We start from the raw sequence: 19,479 nt of genomic DNA on the forward strand, positions 1-19,479 counted from the left end.
GATAATGCGCAGGGGGGACCTCATATATGATTGTAATCATGTGGCTGGAGCAGAAATGTCTGGTTCCTCTGAGCCCTGCAAAGCTCTTCACCACTGTGGCAGCTACTGGACTAGCGTGGCTCCTCAGTCTGATGCCCCATCTCTGCCATGTCCCACTGAGGCATATCTCAGTCACACTATGCCAACACTTGGACCCCAAAAGCATTAAGATATTGTGAGTCTGGGACACTTCTGTGAAGCAGCAAATGTCATCTGGAAGAGGAACACCTTGACCCACTGTGACTTCTTCCTGCCTGATCTTGGATCAATTAATGTGTTTTTATATCAGAGAGCATAGAGTTGCAGAAATATGAAAGCAGATAAGTAGATTTGTTGTGGGAATCAGAAGTCTAGACATTTCTAGGAGGAATCAAGTGCTTCAATTTCCAGTGTGAGGTTCAAGAAGGAAAGAAAAAAGTCAGGAGAAAGGAACTAGCATGCTGAGTGACTTCTAAGTAGAAGGCATTTTATTATATTAGACTAGAGGCCCAGTGCACAAAAATTCATGCACTGGAGTGAGGTCCCTCAGCCCGGCCTGCCCCCTCTCACAGTCTGGGAATCTTCAGGGGTGGGAGGTGACCCGGTGATCAGGGGAAGGCAGCACTCCCATCACACCTCTGCTGCTGCCACTGCCAGCAGTGCAAGCCTCTGCTGGCCCTGGTTACCTGAGCCTCGGGCAGTCCTGGGTGTCTGAGGAGCTGAGGGAACTGGGAGACTCTGGAGGCAGGCGCTCAGAGAGGCCGAACGCACCTGGAGGCAGGCCCGGCCTTGCAGCATGCCTGCCTCCCTGGCAGGGGCTGAGGGGACTGGGTGCCACCATCTTGTGGCCATGGACATCACCATCTTTGAGATGGTGTGAGGGTCAATTAGCATATTCCCTCTTTATTAGATAGGATTAAGGTGTGGCAAGAGATGGAAATGGAGTTATGAAATGTAAAAAGAGGCACACTAGGATAAAATAAGGTAAAAGAGGGATTGTGCACAGAGAGCCAACTTCTATACCTCCAGATAGTCCTGTGAACTGAAAAGAATTACAAAAATTTATAAAACAGCAAGAAAAAGATAATTTGTGCTTTTTATAACTCTAGAGGGAATTATAACTTATGTGTTGGTCCTCTTGCCAATATATCTTTTAAAATTGCAAAGTAGTTAATTTAAACATTAAACACATTTTTATTGAGCATCCACTATATACTTGGTACTGTCCTAGGGCTCTAGGTACTGGGAATACAGCTATGAATGACACATTATAAGATAAATACCTAAAAATAACTGCTGGATCAGAGGGTAAGCACATCTGAAATTTTAATAGATATTGCTAAATTGTTCTCTAAAAGTCTACACCAACTAATATTTTTATTAGGTGGGGTATTTTAAAAAATATTTATTGTTGATATTATTACATATGTTCCTCTCCCCCCTCCCATTTCCCCCTTCACCTGGTTCCTACCCTGCCCCAGGCCTTCGCCACCTTATTGTCTGTGTTCATAGGTAACACATATGCATAAAAAATCTTTGTTTAATCTATTTCGGCCCCTCACCCTCCTTTCCTCTGAGAATCACCAGTCTGTTCCATTTCCATGCCACTGATTCTATTTTATTCCCCAGTTTATTCTGTTCATTATATTTTTTATTTGTTTATTTTGATTTTTAGATTCAATTGTTGATACGTATATATATGTTGCCATTTTGTTGTTCATATTTTTTATCTTTTTCTTCTTCCTCTTCTTAAAGAATACTCTTCAACATGGTGATGAACTTCTTTAGCTTTTTTTTCTCTGTGAAGGTCTTTATCTGAGCTTCAATTCTATATGATAGCTTTGCTGGGTAGAGTAATCTTGATTGGAGGTCCTTGCTATTCATTGCTTTGAATATTTCTTTTCACTCCCTTCTGGTCTGCATAGTTTCTGTTGAGAAATCAGCTGACAGTCATATGAGTGCTCCCTTGTAGATAACTAATTGTTTTTCTCTTGCTGTTTTTAAGATTATCTCTTTGAATTTAGCTCTTGGAATTTTAATTATGATGTGTCTTGGTGTGGTCCTCTTTGGGGTCCTCTTGTTTGGGACTCTGTGTTTCCTGGACTTGTAAGTCTATTTCTTTCATCAGGTGGGGGAAGTTTTCAGTCATTATTTCTTCAAATAGGTTTTCAGTATCTTGCTCTTGCTCTTCTTCTGGCACCCTCATAATGAGAATGTTGGTACACTTGAAGTTGTCCCAGAAGCTCCTTACACTATCTTCATATTTTTGGATTCTTTTTCTTTTTTGCTCTTCTAGATGGGTGTGTTTTGTTGGATCATATTTCAAATTGTTGACTTGATTCTCAGAACCCTCTTCTCTACTGTTGAATCCCTGTATATTATTCTTTATTTAAATCAGTATATATTTAATTTCTAACTGATACTTTTCCATTTTTTTTCTATATCCAAAAGAAATCTTTATTGTCTTTTTAAACAAAATTATTCTAACTTTGATATTTTGGATAGTAATTTCTTTCTTTTTAAATTCTTTATTGATTAAAACATTACATATGTATTCTTTTTCTACCTTTGACCTCTTCCTGGCCACTTGCACCCTCAGGACATGTCCTAACCCCATGTGTCTGAGCCCATTGGTTATGCTCATATGCATGTATGCAAGTCCTTTGGTTGATATCTTACTCCCTCCCCAACCCTTCTCTGCCTTCCCTCTGAGGTTTAATGGTCTGTTCAATGCTTCTCTAATTCTGTATCTATTTTTGTTAAACAGTTTAGGTTTTTCATATTCCACAAATTAGTGAAATCATGCGATAGTTATCTTTTTCCAACTGGATTATTTTGCTTAGCATAATGCTCTCCAGGTCCATCCATGTGGTTGTGAATGGTAAAAATGCCTTCTTTTTTATAACAGCATAGTATTCCATTGTGTAGATGTACCATAGTTTTTTGCTTGTTTGTTTGTTTGTTTTTTACTTTTGTGAAACAGCTTTTTAATTTCAATCTTCTGTTTACAAAAAGACAAAGAGAACAGGGGGTGGAGAAGCAGGAATAATACTTGGTCACCCCCAGAGCATGGAGAAAGGGCTATAGCTAACAACTGAAACAGCAAAGAACCAAAAGAAGTCCAATGTGGATCAATGGCTTCTGTTAACAAGATCAGTCAGTGTAGGCAACAGTCAGATGACCTGTCAAGGCCATGTCCATGAGGAGGAAAAAGGCACAAGTCAGTCTAATGAGGCCTTGGCTCTGGGTAGCCTAGGGCTTGTCTCCTGTAAGGTTTGGGCAACTGTTTCCAGGGCATATAAGGGCCAGGAGGTAGATTCTGGGGAAAACCCCAATGAACCACAGGGGCTGGCTACTGATAATAGATAGGCTGTGGGGAAAGGAGCCCTTGGTGTCTGGGGGATCAAACACAAAGTCATTTTCTAAGTCAAATCCTGTCTGGGTAGGATGGAAGTTGCTGAAGAAAAATTGACTGGACTGGAAAGGTTGGTCTGAGAAAAAATAGGTATCTTGGGGATAGAACAAGACCTGGGGGCGCATGGCTGGGTGACAGGGAATGGGAAGAGGCGGTGAGGGCAGGAGCGGGGACAGGGATGGTGGAAGGGCTGGGAGCTGGGAGTGGCAGCAGGGGGCTGTGCCTGGGAGGAGACAACGAGGAGGATGGGGGTACGGCCCTTAGGTCTCTGCTGCTCTGGGATTGCCTTTCAAGTCTCTGGCTAGGTCTGGCCCTTGCAGGGTCACATTTGATCCACTGGCTCACTGGTTGGTGGTGGGGCAGCTCCACGCCCCACGCGTCGACCACGTGGGCCAGCAGCAGCTGGGAGAGGTGTCGGTGGGTGAGTTGGTTCCAGTGTACCCCGTCGCACTGCTGGTGCATCTCCACGCGGCGGAAATGGAAATGCAAGTCCAGCACATCTAAATTTCTTCACCACGACGTAGCTGTAGAAGTTGGCTTCGATCACCTTTTTCATCCGGGCCGAGGAAACGGCCGGCCAGCTGCTCTTTGGGGAGGAAGCCCCCCGTGACCTTCCTGCCCAGAGGCACGGCCGTGCTGCACCCCAGGAGGCATGGCTTTGGCAGCACCTGGCCCAGGTGCCTACAGAGGTTCTCCAGGTTCGCCTGGTAACTGCTAAACCAGTGGGGCCCATTCCTGGAGCTGTCCCAGAGACAGGAGTTCCTGATGACCAGGTCCGGGGTGTGCTTGTGGGCCTGCAGCTCTTCCAACACGGCCCGGACGTACCCAATGGCCACGCGCGTGGACCTCGCGGTAGTAGGTGTTATTGCTCATGATATCATTCTTCTTCTTCTTTTTCTCCTTCTCCCTCTCCCTCCTCCTCCTCCTCCTTCTTCTTCTCCCTCCTCCTCCTCCTCCTCCTCCTCCTCCTCCTCCTCCTCCTCCTCCTCCTCCTCCTCCTCCTCCTCCTCCTCCTCCTCCTCTTCTTCTTCTTCTTCTTCTTCTTCTTCTTCTTCTTCTTCATCTTATCTTCTTTTTCTTCAATGGTCAAGCACCTTTTAAAAAAATATATATATTATTGATTTTAACAGAGAGGAAGAGAGTGGGATAGAGAGTTAGAAACATTGATGAGAGAGAATCATAGATTAGTTCCCTCTTGCACACACCCGCACTAGGGATGTACTCGCAACCAAGGTACATGCCCTTGACTGGAATCGAACCCGGGACCTTTCAGTCCGCAGGCCAACGCTCTATTCACTGAGCCAAACCGGTTTCAGCATGATATCCTTCTTGCCTCCTTCCACCAACTTGTCCTGTTGGAAGTTCGGCTCCCCCTCGACCTCGAGCTGGTCATTAAGTGAGCAGGCAGTTCTTCTACAGCAGGAGCACCAGGTCCTTGTACACGGCCCTCGGATGGAGTCTCCCAGGATGACGATGAACTTGTTGTGGAGCAACTGCTGCACTTCAGAGGACAGCAGCTGGGTCAGAGTGCCCAGGTCCAGGGGCCCAGCTCTTCTCGTTGCATGCGGGTGGGTCTTCAGAGAACTCCTCAGACGCAGAGGGAATCCTCAGCTCAGGTGGCCATCCTCAGACCTCCTCGGGAGCTGCTCCAGGATGTCCTCCAGAGGAGGGATAATTATGCATTTCACTTCTTCAGTCTCCCCAGCCTGGCTCCTGCCGTCAGCATTGGATACATTCCAGTGTCTTTCTTCAAGAAAGAAAGGAAACTTCTTGGACTCCACCTCCAGGACAGTCCTATCTTTGGCCTGCCCTTCAAGGCCACTTCTTCCTTAAAAGAGTTGTTTGCACAGGCTGCCTCCTGGGTCCTCACCTCCCACTCACCCTTTTTTTTTTTTTTTTTTTTTTTTTTTTTTTTAACTTTAATTTGGCTTCCAACTCCATCAAACCAAAGAAATGATTGTCAGTAAATCACCACTGATTTCCTTGTTGCTCCTTTCAATGGCCATTTCTTGGTTCTTGTCGAATTCCTAGCATTTGCAGCTCTGGGGGCTGGACCACCGGTGATCACTGCCCTCAGAAAAACTGCTGGAGAGTCTGACACCCTCCTCTCCGCGCTCACCTTCCTGTATCCTTTGTGAGTTCTCTTTCTCCAGCAGTTCCTCAAACGTTGGTCTTTCTCAAGGCCCAGTGGCTGACTTCTTTCTTCTTTTCATCAACATTCTTTCTGTACCACAGTTTTTTAATCCACTCATCTGCTGATGGTCACTTAGGCTGTTTCCAAATTTTAGCTATTGTAAATTGTGCTGCTATGAATATAGAGTACATATATCCTTTCTGACTGATGTTTCTGATTTCTTGGGATATAATCCTAGGAGTGGAATTACTACGGTAGGTCAAATGGGAGTTCCATTTTTAACTTTTTAAGGACACTCCCTACTGTTTTCCAAAGTGGCTGCACCAGTCTGCATTCTCACCATCAATGTACAAGAATGCCTTTTTCTCCACATCCTCACCAGCACTTGTTTGTTGATTTTTTGATGGTAGCCATTCTGACAGGTGTGAGATGATATCTCATGGTCATTTTGATTTGCATCTCTCAGCTGATTAGTGACTTTGAGCATGTTTTCATATGTCTTTTGGCCTTCCTTATGTCCTCTTTAAAAAATATATCTATTTAGGTCCGTTGCCCATTTTTTAAATTGGATTGTTTATCTTCCTTTTATTAATTTATATGAGTTCCCAGTAAATGTTGGAGATTAAACCCTTATCAGAGATAATATTGGCAAACATGTTCTCCCATGCAGTGGGCTTTCTTGTTGTTTTGTTGATGGTTTCTTTTGCTGTGCGCAAGTTTTTTTATTTTGATGTAGTCCCATTTGTTTCTTTTCTCCTTAGTTTCCACTGTCCTAGGAGCTATATCAGTAAAGATATTGCCACGACATATGTCTGATATTTTTCTGCCTGTGGATTCCGCTAATATTTTTATGGTTTCCCATCTTATGTTTAAGTCCTTTATCCATTTTGAGTTTATTTTTGTATATGGTGTAAGTTGGTGGTCTAGTTTCATTTTTTTGCATGTCTGTCTAATTTTCCCAACACCATTTGTTGAAGAGACTCTCTTGACTTCATTGTATACACTTGCCTACTTTGTCAAATATTAATTGAGTATAATGGCTTGGGTTAATTTCTGGGTTTTCTGTTATGCGCCATTGGTCTATATGTCTCTTCTTGTCCGAGTACCACACAATTTTGAGAACAGTGGCGTTGTAATATAATATCTGGTATTGAGATCCCTCCAACTTTGTTTTTTCTCAGGATTGCTACAGCTACTCAAGGTCTTTTTTTATTCCATATGATTTTTTTGAGAGTTTTCTCTAGGTTTGTGAAATATTCTGTTGGTATCTTCTTAGGGATTTGCATTGAATCTATAGATTGCTTTGGGTAGTATAGACATTTTAATGATGTTGATTCAACCAATCCATGAACACTGTATATTCTTCCATTTGTTTATGTCTTCCTCTATCTCTTTTTTCAAAGTCCTACAGTTTTCCAAGTACAGGTCTTTTACCTCCTTGGTTAAGTTTATTACTAAGTATTTATTTTTGTTGTTGTTGTTGCAATGGTAAATGGGATTTTTTTTTTTTTTTTTTTTTTTTTTTTGCTTTTCATATTTATTTAAAAAATAAATTCAGAATGGATCAAAAAGAATAATCCAGGATACAGGTGCCAAAGGCCAGAAGGTAGCTATAAAAGTATGCCATAGGAAAATCAGGGAGTCTTATTACCTTGTTTTAAAAGCTGTACCTAACATAAATAGCTTAGCTTCCCCTGCTCTACTCTGAATGTGGCACAGCAGGCTTGTCTTGCAAGGCCTCCATTGAAAGGATCCCATGTATACACACACAGGCTGGTATGGCAGTACTTAAGTATTTTATATCCCCAGTTGATTTTATTCCAGGTCTGACTACCTTCATTGTTGTGTGTGGGATGATTTCACCCCTTGGAAACACAGGTATTTCAGCACAAAACAATATTAGGTCTTTACAATCAAATCATCATCTTCCCTTTTTCATGCAGCTGAAAAATGATAGGTTAGGGACAGACAGAACATTGTGAGCTTTGTTACTGTTGGAATTATCACTCATTAAATGATCATTAGCTAAGTCACTAAATTTACATATTAAGGAAATTATATATAGAATACTGCAAATACACAGTAAAAGACTGAAGTCTGCCCATTTTCTGCTCAGGTAGTCTCTTCACTCCCAAGCATCATATGTTGTCCTTTTGGCTCCAAAGTTTACTGTTATTACTGTTTCTCCTCTTTTTGATCTTCCTTTTGTTCCCCAGCACTAGAACTTCCAGAGCCTTCTCGCTCAGAGGCCATCTTTTTGTATGCCATTTCAAAGAGCTTCAATGACGCTTGCTGAACGGAAGATGCTGCCTGCCTTATGTTTTCTTCAGTTTCACTATCTTTTCGAGCCAGGAGCTCTCTCATTTTGGAAATCTCCTCTTTTAGTTTGTTGCACTCATCAGCAGGCAATTGGTCCTTGAATTCCTCCATCTTGCTTTCTGTATCATGGATGATTCCTTCAGCCATATTAACTGCTTCAACTCGTTCCTTCTTTCTCCTGTCTTCCTCAGCATACTTCTCTGCGTTTTTAACCATATTTTCAATATTATCTTTGTTTAGCCCACCAGAAGACTGGATCACAATCTGCTGCTCGCGTCCTGTACTCTTTTCTTTGGCAGAAACATGTACAATCCCATTGGCATCAATGTCAAATGTAACTTCTATCTGAGGGTCTCCTAGTAGGGCTTGGGGAACTCCAATCAAAGTAAACTGTCCAAGAAGTTTGTTGTCTCCAGCCATCTCTCTATCACCCTGGCACACTTTAATTTCCACTTGAGTCTGACCATCAGCAGCTCTAGAAAACACCTGACTTTTCTTGGTTGGAATAGTGGTGTTCCTATTAATAAGCTTGGTAAATACACCTCACAAAGTCTCAATACCCAAAGAAAGGGGAGTGACATCCAGGAGCAGCACATCTGTGACATCATCAGCCAACACACCTCCCTAAATGGCAGCTCCAATGGCCACAGCCTCGTAAGGATTGACAGCTTTACTTGGAGCTCAGCCAAAGAGATCCTGCATAGTCTGCTGAACCTTGGGCATTCTAGTCATGCCACCAACAAGAATCACTTCTCCTATGTCACTCTTGCTGATTTCTGCATCTTGCATGGCTTTTTGGCGTGGTGCGATGGTCCTCCTGATTATCTCAGCGACAGTCCCTTCAAACTAAGCCTGGGTCAGCTTCATATTCAAATGCTTAGGTCCAGATGCATCCATTGTAAGACATGGCAGATTGATGTGTTGTTTGGGTTGGTGTCAGCCTGTCGCTTGGCAGGCATGCCAATAAGTCGCTCACCATCTGCTGTAAAGGCTACAGCTGAAGGGGTGGTTCTGGCACCTTCAGCATTCTCCAGCACCTTTGCTTGTTTACCTTCTATAACTGCCACACAGGAATTGGTAGCACCCAAATCAATACCAACAACTGCTCCCTTGATTGCTTCTGATGCATAATCCCACTTTGAAACAATTCTAAAAGTCTCATGACTAAGGCCATTCCAACCATCCTACTATCATACTTCATGAAATAAGACTCCACGCTGACAAGGGGTGTGACTCAGCAGGGCTCGAGACATGGAGATAAAACCCTGAAATGGGCCTTGAATAGGCAGCGCTGATTACAGAAGGCCCGTTAACTTTCTTCCCACCTGATCTCTCCCAGAGGATTCTGACCCGAAGGGCACGTGGCCTGCGCCTCCAAGGCCCAAGACCGGGAGCCCAGAGGCCCTTGGAGAAGTCCTGGCAGTTTCTTCTGGGATTGTTTTTTAATTTCTCTTTCTGTAAGTTCATAATTAGTGTATAAAAAAATCCATAGATTTCTGGGTGTTAATTTGGTATCCTGCTACATTGCCAAGTTCATTTATTAAATCTAATAATTTATTGATAGAGTCTTTAGGATTTTCTATGTACAATATCATGTCATCTGTGAATAAAGACAGTTTTACTTCTTTTCCAATTTGGATGCCTTTTATTTCTTCTTCTTATCTAATTGCTATGTCTAGCACTTTCAGTAATATGTCAAATAAGAGTGATGAGAGTGGGCATTCCTGTCTTGTTCCTATTCTTAGGTGAAATGGTTTTGATTTTTTCCCATTAGGTATGATGTTTGCTATAGGTTTGTCATAGAAGGCTTTTATAATGTTGAGATATAATCCCTCTATTTACACTTTCCTGAGGGTTTTTAATCAAGACAGGGTGTTGGATTTTATTCTTTTCCATTTTTTTGGAGGTTTCTAGAAAATTCTTGAGTAACCTTATAACTACTCTATAATCCAGTAGTTTGCTTTCTTCCATTTCTTTCATTTGTGACATGATTCTTTGTCTGTTTCCCTGTGTTAGTTTCTATGTATTGGGAAGAGCTGCTATGTCTCCTTGAGTTGGTAGAATGCCTTGTGTAGTAGGTGTCCTATAGGGCCCGGTGGCTCAACCGCCCCAGTCATCTAAGCTGGGAGCTCTAGGTGCACCCATTTGTGGGCTGTTGTAGTTGAGACTTGATTGGTGTTGGTCACTGGGAGGAATTGACCTCCAGGCCAATTGGCTGTGAGGATCAGCTGTGACTAGAGTGGGAGAGGTGCTGTGCAGGAGGTATCCCTATGGAGCAGTGCTTGCTTCAATAGGGCTTTGGTGCTCATTGAGTCTGCTCCTTGAGTGTGTTGCTTATAGATGTGTAGAATTGTAATCTACCGTGTTTCGCCGAAAATAAGACATCCTCCGAAAATAAGATCTAGCTCATGGAAAGATCAGACATCCCCTGAAAATAAGACCTAGCGCAACTTTGGGAGAAAAAATTAATATAAGACATTGTCTTATTTTCGGGGAAACAGGGTAGTATGGTCTGCCACTGACTCTTGGGTCTCCAGGGAGATGCAAAATCAGCCACTACCTGGGGCCACGCAGCAGGAGCTACAGAGAGACCTGCAGATTTATCTTCTTTGTATAGGATTTGGAAATGCCCAGACAAGGCCCAGCTGTGAAGCAAGGCAGGCTGGTGCTGGTGCTGGGTGTTGATAGGTTTGGAGCTCACTGACTCAGCTGCAGCTTATTTGAGAGGTTTATCCTGAGCAAGAAAAGGCCATTCACACGCAAAAGCTGCTGCATACAGCTTGGGTGGGGTTGTAAATTGGATGAGGCTGGGTCTTGGGGAATCACCAGGATAGAGCAAACAGAAATGGCTTCCAGTCAGCCCTGCAACCACCCAGGAAGTCCCAGCATAGGAACAAAGATCCCTGAGAGCACCTCCATCTGGAAGAAAGCCACCCCAGGTCCTGCCCTGTGTTTGTGTTCCCCAGAGCCTCGCCCTGGTGCTGGAGCTCAGAGGAAGCAGAACCTTGTAAGTTCAGGTTGTGGTGCTGGCCTTTAAGAGGAACAGCTGAGTCTCCAGCAGCCTCTGTGTCACTGAGTCCCAATCCGCACTGGTTTTTACAGCCACCATCTTCACACCTCTTAGGTGGGGCATTTTGGATGTGGAATCAACCAGGGCACTTTCCAATTATTTGTTTATCTAAATGTGGGTGAGGAGACTGAAAGGAAGGGAGGTAGGAAGAACCCTAAGGGAAAATGGGATTGTTGGAGTTGTACATTTTGTGTGAGCCAAGACAGCCCAAACTGGGTGGAGAGGTGGGAGCTCAGAGCAAATTCTGATGTGTATCGGAGGCAGATGCTCCCAGCTCTCCTCATCCCAGGCCAGGCTGCCGTGACCTGGGCAGTTTCCCTGATGGGCCATTTGGCAGTGGGCTCTGATATCAAGCGAGGAAAAGCCACCTCATGATTATTACTTACCCATTGTAACTCTTTATCTGGAGTATCGCATCTGTGCCCATGGGCCAGCACCCCCGCGAGGCTTCCGATGAGCTTTCTATCCAACTGCCACAGCCCTCCATGCCAGCCTCTGGCTCCACCCGGGGCCCTTGGCGGAAGCAGGATGTAATGTTTCCAAGTGGGCAGCAGCAGCTGCTTATCTGCAGTGGTCAGTAAGGCAGACAGAAACAATCTCTGTGACCTTCCTTCCTTGGCTTGTTTGAAAACCATGACCCAACTCCCCTTATGGGGGAGGTAAGTGTGGAGCTTTAACTAAGTGGGGATGTAAACATGAAATGTTGGCATTTTTTTTTTTCCTTCCAATTGTTGATTTCTATAGTGTTCAGCTGAATTTCCATTTCCTACTCTTTAACATCTCTGGTAATTTTCTGCTCTCTTCCAGTGATAACAATTTTAGTTCATTTTGGTTTAAAGTTTTAATCTCAGATTCAATTTAAATCTAATCTCCCATCTCTTTAAAACCACAGTTTTCACCTTGGAGTAAAGAGGAGGGTGATAAGCAAGAGGCGGGGGAATGGAGGAGAAATAATCCACCCAGGGAACACACTTCCATGCTCTCCTGGATCTACACATGCATTTCTCCATTGGGGTGGGGGGACGGGTACCATTGTCATTTTGGATGAAATAATTCTTAGGGTGTAACTGCTCTGCACATTTGAGAACATGTAAGTATTTTTTCTCCTTCTTCCCCAACACAAATTCTTGTAGCACCTTTCAGTCTTTATGATAACCAACCCCACTCCCACTTTTCCAAACACCCCCTGGGGCTCATTCTGCCTTAGTTGAGAACCATTGGAACCTTCCTCAGTTGGGGCCAGGGAGAAGGGATGAAAGACCAAGATCTTAGATTGCTGGGCCAGAGTCAGTGATGGAAAGGAATATTTGGTTGTTCTTTGGTTGGGTCGGGGTTCATTTGAATCTTTCTGCTGCTGTGTGGTAGCCTCTGTATAGACAGTATGGTTGGGTTTATAGGGATATTATCTTCCACTGGACCTTTCTATACTCTTTCTCTAAGGAAGAGGTAGCCTCCGCGTAAATGAGGGAGTTCATTTACCTTCACCTGAAAGCCCCTTGGTCAGACTCCAAATTCTGCGGTTCCTTCCAAATCCTCTGACTCTATGTTCCATGCAGTAGGCATGAGAACCACTAGAGTTTACTTGTGCACCCTCTAATAGGTTGTTGTCTCCATCTTTTTCCAAGAGCTACTCAGACGGTATTCTGCCTTCATAAATTTCCAGAGGAGCAGCAGAGACCAGGCTGCACATTCATGGATATCTCCGAACTCTAGAGAAGCTTGTCAAACTCTCCCAAGAGACATCTTACCACACTCCACTTGGATAGTAACACCAGTGTGAGACGTCAGATTGTACAATTCAGTGAGTATCTATCCAAAGGTGAGGTGCCAGTTTCCTCTTTTTTTTTTCCAGATGCCCTGAGTCTCTAAATGTGATTATCTTGCAACCCTATCCACCTCTTAGCTTCGTGAAGGGTAGGGAAGCACACCTCTTCAGTCTTATATAAAATGTCTCATCAAGGACCCAGGAGGTTGGGAGCTCTTAATTCCAACTATTTCCTCTTTTTCCTCATTAGCTTATGCTGACAAATGTTTTACACATGTGGGGGTAGGGTGATTGTAATGGTGGTGATGATAGTAGGGCTGTTTCTGCCAATTTTCAGAAAGTCCTTGTGTTGTGACTCATTTAGAGTGTGGTGTATTTAGGCCCTCCTTCTTCTCAGCCCTTGACTATATTCCATAGCAACAGGACAAGCCTTACTCAACCTCCTCTGACACAGGAGCAGCTAGCACACTGGGGAAGAACTTCTGGCATATGGACACTAGTCTTGCCTCTTGATGTAGAAGCGGAAGGGTAGGACCACACTGTCAGAATTAAAAGGAGAAGAAAGGGAGGCTTTCCCTTCATATTCTAAGAGCTCACAATTTTCTCCTTGGCTGTTGATCACTCCCGTTAGATATTCTATGACAGTTGGGGAGGAAAGAGGAAACTACAGGTTGAGAGGATAAACTGAGATAGAAAGAACATTGATGGGAAAGGGAGAGATGGTCTTCAGCTCTACCTCTGTTTAAGTAGTATGAATGGCTGGTGACTTCCTGAGATAGAATGAGAGTCCATCTCTTGATATTGACATGAGGAAAAAGATTTGCAACTTAAACCGATCCATCTGTCTATCTTCCCATTCGTTCATCCACTTAACAAGTGTTACTGTATATCTACTCTGAGACACATACTATGCAATGAAAATAATCTGGGTGCATTGCCTTTTTCTCTTGTCCCTATTCCTGTATCACATGGTCTTCCTGCTTAGGTATAGAACTAATAGGACTATATATTCCTAAATACAAGGGCTTGCTGGACAAAGGCCCCATTACAGTCTAGGAATGACCTATAGCTTTGAGGTTGCTTATCTGCTGAAGTTCTTAGCAATAATTTAATTCCTTTCTGGTTTTTTTTCTTTATAAAGTGAGATATGAAGGTGACTTAGTTTTTTTTTTTCCTATTAGGTATTATGAGCTATATTGAAAATTGAATATGTATATTCCATGTTAATAAAGAATTAAAATATAATCACTATGTATATCAATAATATAGACAGACATACACTCAGCTGTAGATGCAGATATTATTATTCTTATTATTTAGGTGAGGAAACAGAATGCCAGAAAGGTGAAGTCTTACCTAAGGGCCAGAGTACTGGTAGAGTCTGAATATAGATTCCAAAGAATCCCACCTCCTTTCTACTTATACTATAGTGCCTCTGAGTCTCTAGGCTATATAATGGGAAGATGAGTAAAAAAGATGTCACACTTACTACACAAAATATATAAGGCCTCAGAGGACTGTCTTTAGGGCAGGGCTTTGGAGGAGATGCTGAGAAATTCATTATTTGTGTGCAGTCAGTGGTTATTTCTGCATAAATCATAAGGGAAGACTAGATTTAAATATCTGTTTATGTATGGCATTTGCTTTTCTTGCCATTTTTTTTTTCAGATTTGCCTCCTAGCAATAAGGTTGCTTAACATTTTTGCAAGAATTTCCCCATTCCCAGAGTCATTTGGGGGCCAGACATCTTCTCTGGCTTCTTCCCAAGAGGGGCGCATCAAGATTTGTGCTTTATAGATATGGTTATGGTAATTATTCTCTAAAGATCAACCCAAAACCTTGTGGAATTTATGCCCTTTATAGTCTCCCCCACTTTAATCTGGTTGTGCCTGTGACTCACTGTTGACCAAGAGAATTTGATGGGAATAATGCTGAGCCTAGGTCATAAGAACCCTTGCAATCCCTGCTTGGGCCTTTTGAAATGTTTGCCTTTAGAATGTATTCTTCCTCAGACTATTCCCCCTTGGAACCCAGCTGTTGTGCCATGAGAAGCCCAGGTCACATGGATGGCCATGTGTTGATGTTCTGGTTGATAGACCCACCTGGGCTCCTGACTGTCAGCTACCATCACCTGGCAGCCATGTGAGTGCACCACATTGGACATTCAGAGCATCCCAGTCATGCCCTCAGATAACTTCTGGTCCAGGTGTCATATATGTGACTTAATTACATGAGAGAACCTGAGCAAGAACCTCCTCGCTGAGCTGACTCAAGCCAAACAACCGTGAGAGAGAAAAATGAGTTTTAGGTCATTAGGTTTTAGGGTGCTTTGCTACATAACTGGAACAATTCCTCTGGGAAGAGGCGGGACTCCCAGACCACAGTTGACTAGTGGGCTTTGGAGTATAAACCTGAACTTGTTAGCCTTTTGACCTCATACAAGTTCCTTCCCATCTGTGTATCTCTGTGTTCTCATCTATGGAATGGGGATAATAATCCTATATTCCTCATTGGATTTTTGTGAGAATTAAATATGTGATCTGCATAAAGGGCTTCGTGTGGCATGAAGGGCCTGGCATTTACTAGGCACTGACGAAAAGTTAACTAGGATAATGACTATTGACTTTAGTGGTTGTGTGGAATTAAATAACGTGTCTCCTAGAACACAATCATTCATTAACATTTTTCTTTATTTTTGCTTTTATCTCTTTTCTACCAATCTTAACCTCCCAGCTCTCTTGAAAGTCAAGGAAAACATTGTGGTGAAGCTGCATTATTCTCTTCTGCCCTGTTTTCAACAGAAAGGCAGATTTTCTGAGCTGACCTGTTTCTTTTTTTGGATTGTGGGAATATGAACCTTATATTCACCCACTCCTGTTTCTTCTTCAAGTGTCCTATCAGTTTTGCCTTTTCTTCAGTTTCCTCCAGGGAACTGATTTTTCTTACTTGAAGGCCAGAGGGAACTGAGCCGGGCAATTGATGTCTTAATAAATATGACAAGAATGAGAGTCATCAGGATGAAAATGAAAATGGACATTTAAGTTGTCCTCTGTGGCCTCTTACTGACTTGTTGTGGCTAAGAGCGTTACGGCTATTTCCATCAAAGGGAACCAAACATATACTGGGGTTTGTTGAAATGGCAGGATAAATTAAGCTTTCCAGAATAGCAACCTTTTTTTTTTTTTTTTTTTTATGGCTTTACAACTCCTGTGGTTATGGTAATGCTGGGGAGAATGAGCAGTAGCCTGGGTTACATCATCACCACCATGAATCCTATCTCCTCCCATACTCTTATTTTATTTAGAAAATACAAAAAATACATATATTTTTATTGATTTTAGAGAGGAAGAGAGAGGGACAGAGAGAGAGAGAAACATCAATGCTAAGAGACAATCAATGATTGGCTGCCTCCTGCATATCCCCTCCTGGGAATCAAGCCCTCAACCGGGGCATGCGTCCTAGACTGGAATCGAACCCGGAACCCTTGAGTCCACAGGCCGATGCTCTGCACTCATATGTTACATTCCAAGCTTCGAATACCAAATTACATGAAAAATTTAGCTCTCTGAGCAATGAAAGTAGGTTATAGCTAACCTACCTGTCACTGTACTTGCTCTTTTCAGTCAGGATATGTTTTAGAGAGAGGGCCAAGTGAGTTACGTTGGGACTATATGTCTACTAGGAATCTGCACATAGGAGTGAAGTAGATAGGGAGAAATATTACCATATTTCATTTAACTTATTTTTTTTCTTTGGGCTTAATACAAAAATATCTGCTTTAGGTCTTCAATTTGTACCTGAAAGAAACCTAAATCACAGAAATCTTAAAGTGCATTTAATCATCTGAGTTATAAAGGAGAAAATGACCTATTTTATGAGTCATTTTATAATATAAATAATCCATTTTCATAGAAAGGGACCAGTTATTAGGAATCAAACTTGTAATTGGTACCACACTGGTTTTTTCCAGTTGCCTGAAAGTATGGTTAAGTGTGGTAGACAATAAGTGCCTGGTAATGGAATGAAAGAATGATACACATCTGCCAATTGCTCAAACCATTTGTGGATTCTTCTGCTCAGTAAGTTGACCTTTATCCAGAGTTTATGCTTTTAAAATGGCAACAACCTCTGTTCTAACTTCTTTCTTTTCCTTCTATTTCTGGGAAACAAAGCCCAGTCATCTTATCCAGCAAGTTGTTTTCAATTCTGTGGGAGAGGGCTAGGTAAAATGAATTTTATGGGTTATTACCTGGAATAAAAGCTGAGTCCTGACTCTGATTTCATAAAAAATTATCTATGGTACGTATTCATATAATTCTGTTGTATTTTGTCAAAGGTGATCAGTATTTTTAAATTCTTGGTGACCTGTGATGGTGGAAAATCGTATATTTTGAAAAAAAATTTTTTAAACTCTTGTTTTTTAATAATGGATTTTGGAATCAATGACTAATTTAATAAAAGATGTATATTGGAGTTAGTTTCTCTAAGCTTTGTTTATTAGTGTGGAAAAATCATTACTCACTGAAGAGTGACTGCTCACTAGCTTTAGGAGAACAGAGCTGTGGTCTTAGTGCACTTCTAATCAAACTGATTTCCTTATCAGGAATAAGCATGTTTGAGCAACAATTTTACCCAAGAGCTTAAAGACTGAACATAATGAGATTTCCTTTGTTTTTCTTTGAAATTTGGAAGGAAGTCTTCCCACCCAGTGTCTAGAGACTGGCTCAGTCTGGTCTAGCATGTGAAATCTGAAACTGTCAATCTGTGCAATGTATAGGAAAAAGCGTGGCTTATCTATGACCATTGTTCATTTTCTAATACTCAGTGGTCAAGATGAGAGTTAGCAGTTCTGCCTGCGAAGCTTCCATTGCCACCTCCTGCTTTATTCACATCCTACTTCTAGGCGATTACAGAATATACTGGTTTCCTATTTTCTTTCTATTTCTACAGTTTTCCCTTGTTTTAAGACATTTTCTTCTTCCTCCCCACACCCTACCCCTATCCCTAATTATCTGAAGTTTCCAGTATAACCTGGCAGTGGTAAAATTGGTGGACTAATAGAAGGGAAAATGAATATAAATGAATATAACATTTTAAATGTCTAAAGCTCCAAAACAAAGGAAAAATACCTAAAAGAAATTGAAGCTTTCAGGTAAAAATGTCATTCTTTTTATTTATTTATTTATTTATTTTTATTTTTTAAAATATATTTTATTGATTTTTAACAGAGAGAAAGGGAGAGAGAGAGAGAGCTAGAAACGTTGATAAGAGAGAAACATTGACCAGCTGCCTCTTGCACACCCCCCACTGGCTATGTGCCCGCAACCAGGGTACATGCCCTTGACCGGAATCGAACCTGGGACCTTTCAGTCCGCAGACTGACGCTCTACCACTGAGCCAAACCAGCTTCGGCAAAAATGTCATTCTTTTTAATAGCGATAATAATAACCCATGACTAACAGATGTCAAAAATTATGTTGGAAAATCCAAGCATGTTTTTATTCTATTTTTCCCCATCACCATTTATCCCCTCGATGTCCTCTTCCACCTCTACCTCCTCCTCCCCATGCCCCCTGTCTTTCTGTCAGAGGAACAAATTTGAAAATGGATGATCAATAAAGTAAAGCTGCTCATTATCTGAGTCTAGTTATTACCATAAGGGACCAGGTCATCTTTGGCAAGTAGTAGAATTCATGTGCACTTACTACAAAGGAAATTTCAAGTCTGAGAACAGTAACATTTGAGATAGTATTTGTTCCTGTGAGACAAAGGCTGTCATCTATATATATAAAAGCCTAAGTGATCAGTGATTGGCCTACCGGCCAATGGCCGACTGGCCAGTAGCTATGATACACACTGACCACCAAGGGGCAGGTGCTCAATGCAGGAGCTGCTGAGCTGTGGCCACTTGGCAGCAAAAGTTCTTGGGTGACACACCCAGAACCAGGGAAGAGAGAGCCGGATTCCCGGGTGTGTCACCTGAGAACCAACCTCTCACAATCCAAGACCCCTTGTGGGATTTCAGAGAGCCAGTTTTGAACCGATCCTCACAGGCCAGGCTGAGGGACCCCACCTGTGCATGAATCCGTGCACGGGGCCTCTAGTAGGGTATATATTATAATATAATAAATCTAATTTCTTTGAACTTCAAAATTAAAATGAACTAATGTGCTTATAACAAATAATCTTAATAACATTTGCTGAGGACTTACTGTCTGTCAGGTATTATAATAAATGCTTTTTGTATTATTTCTTCTAATCGTTAAAACAACTCAGTGCCATAGGAAGTAATATTACTCCCTAACATTACCCTATTTTATATATGAGGAAACTGGGGACCCTCTGCACAGCTTCTTATAAAGTAGTTTGTTATGACTATCATAATTGCTATTACTATTACAGCTATTATTATCAAACAGGTGTCAGTTGACCACCATCAGAACTCATGTACTCTGATCTGAACTGTGTTGATAATACACTGGAAAATCATTCTTCAACTTTCTATTTAGTACTTAAATTTTTATTATTTTTTTTCTCCTTTACAGAAGCAATACATACATACTACTATATAAAACTGAGAAAATGCAGACAAGAAAATAGCAAAGCAAAATAAGACAACAAAAAATTGGTTTGTAATCTCACTACTCACTGTCTATCAGGTGATTATTCTTGCTAACATTTTCATATATGTTTTTCTCTTATGATTTATTAAACATACATAAAATATTTTAAATATAGCATACCACACATGTTTTACT

At 41.9% G+C, this 19,479-nt stretch overlaps 1 protein-coding gene and 1 pseudogene across 2 annotated transcripts; both read right to left on the reverse strand.

The window, feature by feature from the left end:
- Positions 1 to 3,244: 3,244 nt before the first annotated feature.
- On the reverse strand, positions 3,245 to 5,116 carry LOC311621336 (PC-esterase domain-containing protein 1B-like; annotated as a pseudogene). The gene is made up of 3 exons: positions 5,066 to 5,116; positions 4,736 to 4,950; positions 3,245 to 4,279 (listed from the first exon to the last, which is right to left on the reverse strand). The product of its transcript is annotated as a PC-esterase domain-containing protein 1B-like (transcript).
- Positions 5,117 to 7,355: 2,239 nt separating this feature from the next.
- On the reverse strand, positions 7,356 to 8,728 carry LOC311620212 (stress-70 protein, mitochondrial-like). The gene has a single exon (XM_084879447.1). The coding sequence runs from the start codon at positions 8,304 to 8,306 to the stop codon at positions 7,743 to 7,745; it is 564 nt and encodes a 187-aa protein (XP_084735573.1). The 5' UTR covers positions 8,307 to 8,728; the 3' UTR covers positions 7,356 to 7,742.
- Between the last annotated feature and the right edge of the window lie 10,751 nt (positions 8,729 to 19,479).

This window comes from Pipistrellus hanaki (genome assembly GCF_964339955.1).
Source record: "Pipistrellus hanaki genome assembly, chromosome: 1".
NCBI classification, from domain to species: Eukaryota; Metazoa; Chordata; class Mammalia; order Chiroptera; family Vespertilionidae; genus Pipistrellus; species Pipistrellus hanaki.